The sequence below is a fragment of the Leptonotus elevatus genome, chromosome 10 (genome assembly GCF_054856555.1).
Source record: "Leptonotus elevatus isolate MCC_2025b chromosome 10, RoL_Lele_1.0, whole genome shotgun sequence".
NCBI lineage: Eukaryota > Metazoa > Chordata > Actinopteri > Syngnathiformes > Syngnathidae > Leptonotus > Leptonotus elevatus.
In genome coordinates, this window is record NC_141248.1 from 25628641 (window position 1) to 25639265 (window position 10625).

Genomic DNA, 10625 nt, shown 5'->3' on the forward strand with positions numbered 1-10625 from the left:
TCTTCACGCCCGTCGCCCAAACGTGTCCATGAAACATTCATGTGCTCATTGCGTGTTTACGTGTCGCCGCCATTAGCCAAAGTTCCAGCGAGGCCAATTACGGCTGGGCGGGCGGGCGGGCGCACCCGCGGGTGCTGACAAAGTGCACTGAAGTGTCATCAACACGCCGGACCCCAGGAGCCGCGCCAGCACGCAGCCACGCCCCCCCGGGGACACCCCTCGGCTCCCCCTCGGGCCTCCCGCCTTTTTCCAAAGAGCAAAACAAACCCTGGCACGCCGTCCGACGCCTTCGCTAATCACGCTTCCCCTCGCGCCGCGAGCACGCTAATGAGTGACGCTGGCGTGCCCGTGCCAGTGTTCGTGTTCTTGGCGCACCGTTTGCCTGTCAAGGTCACACACACACTTACCTCTCGTCTCCTCTCTCTCTCTCTCTCTCTCTCTCTCTCTCTCTCTCTCTCTCTCTCTCTCTCTCTCTCTCTCTCTCCTCTCTCTCTCTCTCTCTCTTCTCTCTCTCTCTCTCCTCTCTCTCTCTACTCTCTCTCTCTCTCTCTTCTCTCTCTCTCTCTCTCTCTCTCTCTCTCTCTCTCTCTCTCTCTCTCTCTCTCTCTCTCTCTCTCTCTCTCCTCTCTCTCTCTCTCTCTCTCTCTCTCTCTCTCTCTCTCTCTCTCTCTCTCTCTCTCTCTCTCTCTCTCTCTCTCTCTCTCTCTTCTCTCTCTCTCTCTCTCTCTTCTTCTCTTCTCTCTCTCTCTCTCTCTCTCTCTCTCTCTCTCTCTCTCTCTCTCTCTCTCTCTCTCTCTCTCTCTCTCTCTCTCTCTCTCTCTCTCTCTCTCTCTCTACCTCAGGGCTGAATTTTGGAGGACATAAAAAATGTTGATTTTGGTGCGGTGCAAGCCTCGTTTTAGCGCGTTTGCTCATTTGTCAGCCGCGCCGGCCACACGCGTCTTTTCCTCGACAGCGCGGACGCGGCTGACGAGCAGACCAACGTTTGCCGCTGGTTTTGCGGCAGGTAGCGTCAAGCACGTTTGGCGCGGGATCGGACGGAGCGGGGTGCAAACAGACAGTTGTCAGTTGGTTGCGTTCAGGAATTGGGGGGGGGGGGGGTTCTGGGGTCGGGTTTAGCCCCCAGCTGGCATGCAGTCCGATGTAGGGGTCAAGGGTCAAAGGTCAAAGTTAGCATCCCGAGCGCTCCTGCTGAGGTGTCGCATCTGTTGCCGTGGCGACGCTTTGGCTTCACATGCAAAGAAGTCGCGTGCGCGCGTCAGATTGTTGCGCGGAAGCCGCAAATGAGCGTTAACGAGTCGGAGTCAACGTGTTGATTGGCGCATCAACACCACGAAGACAGACAGCTGCTGTTTGTCACGCACGCACACGCACGCGGAGCGAGTGTGAAGAAAGGCGGTACCTGCACATGATCTCGTGCGTGAGCAGAACTCGGCACATTTCCGGGTTCTTGTCTTGTCCCTCGTACAAAATGGCCTGAAAACACAAACAACACAAAGTTGTATCATGATATGAAAGGACAGGAATTCGTGCAGGCACTTTTTAGAAATCAAGAGAAAAGCCAAAGGTTCAATTGATGGAAATCAACTTCGGTCATCAATTCCTCGTTCCGTCAACGTGTTGACCTTCTAACGCGTCCCAATTTGCGCCTCTTGACGACAACACATTTCGTCGTCCTTCATGAAAGCGGCTGACGAACCCTCGGGTGTTTCGCCAATTAAATGCAAACTCGACTTGATTTAAGAAGTGTGCCGAGTTTTCGGCACACGGCGGCCAAGCAGAGTTTTGTTTTTTTCAACCGCTCGCCAACGAAGCGCATTCGCCGGGAATCTTGTAAGCGGCGTTCATCGATTGGCGGTGGCGACTCCAGCCGACGTGTCTGTCGAGCATCGTGAGGTCGCACGTGTCTACGTGCACGTGTCCACGTGCGCGTGAAACGCGGTCCTCCAGCGTGTCCGCGCGGTGCCACATGAAGATTATTGATCGGCTCCGCGGCGGCCGCTGCGTTCGCCCGCTTCCACAATCGATGGCTAACATGTTGACAGCACTGCAGGTGTGTGCGTGCGCGTGCGAGCGCGTGTGTGTGCGTGTGTGTGTGCGTGCGCGCCAGAGTTGAGGAGCTGCTCAAGTTTATGACGACAATAAAAAATGAGTGTTGCAGGTTATGATGATTGCTTAGTAAGGATCTGATGATAAATAATCAAGTGCAGTTGTTAACATGTTGCTCGATGAACCTCACACGTTAAAAAAAGGGGGGGGGGCTAAGTATTTTGCTATCAGGCCCATATTGGTCTTATTTCAAGGTATTGATTACTCGCGAAGGCTGCTGAGGTAGAAAAACACAAATCCGACTTGAGTTGAAATGTTGTTTGTTTTTGTTGTCAATTTCAATCGGGTGCGTTTGAATACGTGTGATCGTTAAGCGCTCATTAAGACTTTATTATTATCATTATTATTATTGCCCGGCTTGCGCTCCACCTGTTTGGTCATGGAGTCGATGAGGCGCACGTACAGGTCTTGCTCCGTCCTGATGCCTGCAGCAACAAAAAGAAGAAGATGCTAAAACGCACGCACGTGCACGCACGCACGCACGCACGCACGCACGCACGCACACGCACGCACGCACGCACCTTTTATGCGTCCTTCCAGGTGAGAATAACAACATGATTGACATTTTCATGCTTTGACATTGCAAGCAAAGAAATCTCCAAGAGTGGATTTGACTTCTTTTTTGTTGATGAATTTCAAAAGCTGCCGTTTTTCCTCCACCCGCGCCAGCGACGTATCGGGACAGGCACAAGCATTCGATCGTCGTCGTCCTCCGACATCGAAGGTCCGCGTGGACGCCGTTTGGCGAGCATCCGCTTTTCGGACATCTTTGACTTTACAATGTGAAATTTCATGTTGTCGTGTGGAAATGAACATCAGATGAAAGGGTTACGTTAGCTTGTTGCTAAGCTAGCGTGCAGAGTGCAGACACGTCCGTCCGTCCGTCACATGTCAACCACGTCAATGGAGACGTGTTGTGATTGACGCTGCTCTAAGCGGCGCACTGCCGTACTCCGTGACGGCCCATCTTGCTAGCGCGTGACCGCCGAAGCGCGCGCAGCGCACACACAACGAACGTTTTGAACGCATTGAACGTGCTCACCGTTACTGTAAAGAAGCTGCAGCCTGTAATGAATCCCGTTGTTGGTCTTCTCGCCGTTGTACTCCTGCACAAACAACAACGTCAAAAAGAAAGCAACATGGCGACAACACGCACAGACAAAAAGACAAACACACAAAATAAACTCAAGACAACGAGAACAGAAAGTTCACGCAACTTTCACAAAATCAAAACTTGCACCGAAAATAACACACACAAAACATCAACAATACAAAAAGGTGAACTCAAAACACACGCTGACGCACACACGCCGACGCACACACCTTGTCTTTCTCGACAAAGTCCATGTAGGACGTCCTCTCGATCTCCACGGGTTGTCCTTGCCGGTCGTACAGCGCCAGCACGAAATGGAAGAAGTTGGACTTCCTCAGGTTGGACGGCGGCTGCTTCTCGAAGTGCGCCCCGAGCCAGACCCACGCCACTAACACGCACACGCACACGCACGCACACACGCACACACACACACACAGTTGAGTCAAGCAACCAGTCAAAGGCGTCCCCGAATGAGGAAGACTTGAACATTCCGTCGTCTTTTTGGCGCGGGTCAAATTGCAAGACCGGCGACGTGGTCAACGGAAATCCACGGAGGGCTCGTCTGACAATAAAAAATGGCGGCACGGCGAGACATTTTGACCGACAAGAAAACGACTTGATTTGTTGCGCAATGTGTGACGACGTTGCTTGTTGTCATGCGAGCGGAGAAAAACATGGACGGCTTCTAAAATGTGAAATTAAATGCTGGAGGGGTTACGCACGCACATTTGTGACGGGCCTGCCGCGACCCCCCGCGGGCCCCCCCCCCTCTCCTCGCTGCCGCTGTTTATTCACGTTTGGGACTCGGGAGGCGCCGGTCGCTTCCCGAGTCCCACAACAGCCATTAAAGGCGAGATGACCTTTGCACACACACACGCACGTGCACGCACGCGCACGCACGCGCACGCACACGCTGGATAAACGCGAGCGCGCACACACATTAGCCTCATTTGTGTTTGCCGCTTTTGACACTTTTTTTTTTGGAAGCCGTTCGAGCAGTCAAGCAAAAATCAATACAACTTTTTAAAGCGCATCCAAATCGAATCTGAAATACGAAAACGCAAATAAATTGAAACACAAAACGGAGCCCGACATTTTAATGAAATCGATTTTTCAAAAACTAAAAGTTGAAACCTTCTCAGATGTTTTCCGTTACGCGCGCACAGCAAGAAGAAAATAATTTGCCTCCTCATAACCAGAAATGATATCATTTGTTGTCCCCCAAGCGACCCCCCCCCCCCCCCAACATTCTTACTTTATCGTCCGACATTGTTTTGTGACTACGAACGTGCGTGTGACGTCGGAACCCGTCTTGGTGGTTATTCGCAAAACCGGCTTCCATCGCCAAAATTCGCTTTTTTCTTTTTCGATACGCTTCAAAACCTCCTTTAAGCAGCCAAACTTTTTTGGGGCCCTTTTTCGAATTTCGAGCGTTTTCATTGCGTTTAATTTTGGCATTTCTTGAAATTTTGAATACAAATGTTGGCCAGAAAAACAACTAACGACAGCAACGCTGACACCTACTGCAGTGGATGTGCAATGACACGGAACCAGCAAAAACAAGGTCACATGCCCCCCCCAGCAGCATCACACTGTCTCATGGGGAGGGGGCACCCCCCTTTGAGGAAAAACTGCTTGAATGGCATAAAACTGCCACTGATTGAATTGAAAGACACAAAAACACTTTTGATTTCTTCACACACAAAAAATCAATCAAAACTTTTGTTCTTTTTTTTATGCATTTTCAATGCATTGAAAGAAGAAAAAATGAATTTCAAACCCCCCAAAAATGAAACGTCGCAAAACTTGAGTGGCAACATTCGGACGCGGGGCGATCCGGCGGCGGGTGGGCGTGTCTCCGAGGACACGCCCACCCGCAAAATGGCAGCTTTGCGCTTGCACGCAAATCACATGCAAATGCAAACCAAACACGTGAAACGCTCACACAACCTCAAAAATGCACACGCACACGCACACGCACACGCCTTCAAACACGACTTTCGACTTCGTGTCAAAGGTCTTGTTCAAGACACGTGTGTGTGCGTGTACTTGTACGTACTACGTTGCGAGGACCAGCAGACAGACTGACATTTTTGGCCGGTCCTCACAACTCAAGACCTGTTTTTGAGGGTCAAGACTTGGTTTTAGAGTTGAGGTTTGAATTGGGTTTTGGTTGAGGTTCGGGTCAGGAACGGGGGTAGCCAATCATTTTCCACGCTTGGGGTTAAGGGGAGGGGCTAGGAAATGCATTATGTCCACGGATGTCCTCACAATTATCCAAGTCCAAGTACGTGAGTGTGTGTGGTCCGAAGAGCAATTAGTTGTTAATTGCAGCATGACGGCGACCACTCTGGCGAGGGGCGTGTCCTAATTAGGAATGACACGCTCCATTAACACACACACACACGCACTCCTTGACGGCACTGCCACCAGCAAGCCACGGCGGACCGCCACCACGCTCGAATGGCTTGCTAACACGCGCACACGCACACACACACACACACACACACACACACACACACACACACACACACACACACACACACACACACACACACACACACACACACACACACACACACACACACACACACACACACACACACACACACACACACACACACACACACACACACACACACACACACACACACACACACACACACACACACACACACACACACGCGTGGGCTTTCCATCTGTAGTGGGGACATCGTGCATTTCCTGACCTCAAGCAAAAGCCAATTTAAAGCTAAAGTGTAAAAGCCAGAAAATGTCCGCCCGCCACGATGTGATTTCAACGCACACAAAGATTTGGAATTCCTTCAGCTTGTTTGATTTATCGCAAGACTTGCCTTCATTTATTGGTTGATTGATTTGTTGGCATGGAAACGATGATTTTGTTGATGTTTTCTGGATGTTGTTGACTTTTCAAAATGTGATTTTGTTTTGCGCGACTTGATTGACAGAACGAGTACGTAAGAATAAGGAAAGATTTTCCCGAATGAAGTCAACAGATCGCAAAGGAATGAACGATGAGCTTCCGACATTGACGTAACTAAATATGATGATGATGATGATGATGATGATGATGATGATGATATGCAAGCTGCGTTGCTTGTCTTGACTTTTAATTTTGATTGTTCTTTTTTGCTGTGCTGGATTTCCACAACATGACATTTTCACTACTTTTAAATCCTCCATTACTTTTATTGCCACCATTTTTTTTCGCCACATTCACGTGATCTCAATTGACATGAGTTTTATATTGATTGACAGTTTTGAATGTATATTGCAATATTTGTGAAGCTCTCATTTTTTTTGTCCTGCAAAGTTCAATTTGAAATGTATTTATTTATGAAGCATATTTCACTGCGGTTTGTTTGAACCCTCAACTGAAATGAAGTCTTATTTATTATTAACTTGACTTGAAACCATTTCCTCTATTTGTGCACTTTTTGTTTGTTCTTTTGACTTTTTTTTGACGCGGCCTTCCCGCCTTACGGGAAGTGTGTGACGCACACGCGGATCCCCCCCCCCCCCTATTTTTCCCTCCAAACTCGACTCACCAAAGCGGGACGATGGCGTGTTGAGCACTCGGCCCTTGCGGCTTGTCGCATTCAGATAATCGGATGCCCGTTGGCACTCGCAACACAACGCAAACAATTTGCCGGCTTGCCTTCGCACGACGGACGCACACAAAAAAACGGCGACCGCTCCAACTCATTCGCATTCATCGGAGGGCCTGCTCGTCATGTGACCTGACGAGCACGCACGCACGCACGCACGCACGCGCGCACGCACGCGCGCACGCACGCAGCTTGCGTTGTGGAAAAAGATTTTGTTTCGTGCGTCATATGAAGACTAAAAGCTGAGTTTCCTTCCGATCGGCGTGTCGATTGTTTGTCACCGCTTCAAGTCAATTATAATTTCATTCATTAATTTTTTTAAATCCAAAGATTCTTCTGATCATTTTCACATGACAATAAGAAATATTACAAACGTGAATTGCGTATGATATCAATGAAATATGAAGTTCTGTATTATTAAATATTTAGTGATGATGGCAATTATAAAACAATTGTTTTGTTTTTTAAACTCACACACGTGCATCCGATGACATGCATGTCGTGTGCGTGTCGTGTGCGTGTGAGACATTGAATGACATTTATTATTATTATGATGAGATATGTTGTCATAAATTATTCATAAGACTTTTTGTTTGAAAATTGTCTCACACACGCAAAGTCAATTTATAATATATAGATGTCATGCACATCCATTTATACAATTAATAAATATGCAACAAATGTGTATATTATACACGTAATTATGTCCATGTGCACTTATTTACGTGATATCATAAATAATAGGAAATTTGTGGAATTTACAATTTAGCCACTTGTATTAAAAAGATGACTTTTTTTTTTAGTCAAACGTTCCTTCTGATTCCCAAGAATTATGAAATAAAATGGATCTTTTTTGGATTCATGACGACAAATGATGAAATCAATTCATTTGCAAAATGTGACTCGTCGTCGTCACGTCCTCATTTTATTTGCCTCCTTCTTTTTTTTTAAGGCCGATTCCATCAACGCGTCGTTTCTTTTGAATGGCGCAAACAAAACGTAAACGACGACCAGGCAACCTTTCAATGAGCTCCGTTGACGATTTGTCGCCGTTTCAAAGTTCATTTGTCATCACAGCTAATTGAAAACTTTGTGCGCGACGCTGACAAGTCGACAAAAATCGGAGAGAATCCAAACGAGCCAAATGTCCCGTTTGATGGACTTTTGGGACGTCCGCGAGGTGGCTTGAAATGTTGCGTGTGCGTGCGTGCGTCTGACCTCTGCGCGGCCGTGTTGGCGTCCAGGATCCCGGCGCCGGCCATCCAGGACCGCACGGGGGTCATGCCGGCGGGGAGCGGCTCCTCCTTCATGGCGAGGCCCCCCCGCGGGAGGCCGTCCTGGATGGAGAACATCGCGGCCGACCCGCACCAGGAAGAGGCGCCGTAATCCGTCACGCGCCCGGGTGACCGCGGCGAGGCACGGCGGTGGGAGGGCGGGGCACACCGGAGGGACGTTCCCCAAACCAGGGGGTCTCGATCCACGCCGGAGTCCGGAAGGTGCGATCCCTCCGGAGCGATGATGGAGATCTTTGAGAGCTTCAACGCGCCACGCCGCCAACTTGGAGGAGGAGGAAGGCGGGGGGAGCCGAGCGGCGGGGCATCCCACGGGACCCGGAGGTGGGCTGCGACGGTGCGAGCGCTGTGTGCGGGGGGAGGCGGCGAGGGGGGCGCCGGCCGGGAGAGTCTGGATGAAGGCGACCGGCAGCCGCAGGAAAAGTCCAAAGACACAAACAAGCTTTGATAGAACAACACTCGCCTTCAAAAGGAGGTCCAATACACCATGAGGAGGAGGAGGAGCAATGGGGAGGGGGCTGGTAAGGGGGAGGGGGGCAGACGGGCGGGTTGGGTGTCGGTGGGGTGCGGACTGGTGCTAACAAATCCCCCCCACACACACGGCGTCCCGCAGGAGAGCTCCTTCCTCCTCCTCTTCCTCGTTCTCCGAGACGCTCGCTCGGATCTCCCGCGGGACCCGAGGGGGCGTGCGCTCACCTCCATATATGGTGGCCTCGTTTGAATACGAGCGCCGTCCCGGCCTCCCATTGGACGTCGCGGCCTGCTCGCTGTGCCGGGGCTCCGCGCACGCTGCAAAAAAAAAGGCACACGTACAAGTTGAAAATCAGCAAGAAGACGATTTGAAAACAAGGTTTTGAGGCCGCAGACCGAACGTCCGTCCTGTTTCCATGAAAGCATGAAACGTCTCTTTGCACGGTTTTGGACATTTCCCAGCGGAACCAACATTAGTGGATCTTTTTTCCTGACCTGTCAATAGTACAGGTGGACTCAACAAGAAAGAAAGAAAGGAAGAAAGATGGATGGACAAATGCTTCACATTCAAACACAGAAAACAAACAATGAAACAAGTCATGGTTGTTCGTCATGTTAGGAATAAAACTCATGATTGATTTCAACATTTAACCATCTCAGGCATCTCTTGGACTTTGCCTTCTTGGAAAAGGCCAACGTCCTTCCTTACAATTGAAAGAAAAGCAACACTTGAGGTCCGCTTTTGACTTGTGAAAGGGAGGACAGCGCCATCTCGTGGCTCTTGTGAGAACTGCCGCAGTGGCTCCGCGGTCCCAAATGTACAAAGAAATACTCAACAAAGCCTTCATATTACAAATACCATCGTCGCTATTATTACTCTTCAAAGGTGCAACAATTGATTGCTTGATCCACAACGGATTGATGATTGAATTAAGCTATCAATATTTGAATAAGTGATTAATCGACTTTCAGGCTCTGAACAGTAAATTGGGCAACATTTCTGCTTAGCTTTTTTCCAAATAAGACATTTTACATGTTAATAATAATAAGAAGAAAATAAGACAAGACAAACAAGACATAACTGCTAAATATTTGATATATGTTGTGCGTGAGCATTATTAAAAACAAAACAAAATTAGCCTACGCTAAACGGTTAGCAATCGCGATTAGCAATAGCGCGCTAGTGATTTATCATTCAAGTCAACCTAAACTAAGATTCAGTTTGCACATACATCACAATATCTACATGACACGTGTAATAATGTTTTAAAAGTGACTTACAGGCGACGTTTCGACAATAGTTCACGAGTAAAAAAGTGCAGCTGCTTTAAGTGAGCTCATTAATAACTTCTTGTCTGCTTCGGCAAAAAAAAGAAAAGAAGTCCGTGTCGAAAAATGCGGAGATTCGAGGCAGCTATTTTCAGTCGACCTATTTTTAAGTCGACTTAACCGACTTTTCCCCAGCTTGACTTTCAATGAGTCCAAATGTTTTCCCAGAAGTGGGAAAAAGGCGATTTGCTCTACCTGGGACGGAGCATCGGCACAAATGGAGGCCTTGGCTGGTTGACCGGTTGGCACGTGAACGCCTCTCGTAATGTTGCATTCACTTGCTTCGTTAGATTGCCAGTGACAAGTTGCCAGGTTGCCAGGTTGCCAGTTGCAGGCAAAGGAAGGACGCCATGTCTTCTGCTTTGGTTCGCAAGAGCTGCTTTGGACGCCGTTCAAAGCGCTGGTTTCTGGAAGAAGACCTGGACCTGGACCTGGACCTGGACCTGGACCTGGACCTGGACCTGGACCTGGACCTGGACCTGGACCGGGACCTGGACCTGGACCGGGACCGTTCATTTGGGAACACTTGCGCTTTTGTTGCCACATGTCTCCAAATGCCTCAAACGGCTTTCGGTAAACAAACGCTTGGATTGGCTCATTGTGGTCACAAGGATGCGCGCCATCGATCTGACATTTGAAGACACTCCAGAATTTGAACCGACAAACAAACAAGCAAAAAATGACATACAAAAATAAATAATA

General features: G+C 49.0%; 1 protein-coding gene across 1 annotated transcript in view; it reads right to left on the reverse strand.

Annotated features, from left to right (window-relative positions):
- The window catches only part of LOC147167795 (transcription factor COE1-like), a 38419-nt gene extending 28247 nt beyond the window's left edge, over positions 1-10172 (reverse strand). Inside the window, 8 exon segments of the mRNA XM_086086835.1 lie at positions 1403-1476; positions 2479-2534; positions 3152-3215; positions 3433-3570; positions 3572-3590; positions 8050-8514; positions 8820-8912; positions 10119-10172. Of these exon segments, the coding sequence (XP_085942961.1) occupies positions 1403-1476; positions 2479-2534; positions 3152-3215; positions 3433-3570; positions 3572-3590; positions 8050-8514; positions 8820-8912; positions 10119-10132 (923 nt within the window). The 5' untranslated portion in view covers positions 10133-10172.
- Positions 10173-10625: the final 453 nt, after the last annotated feature.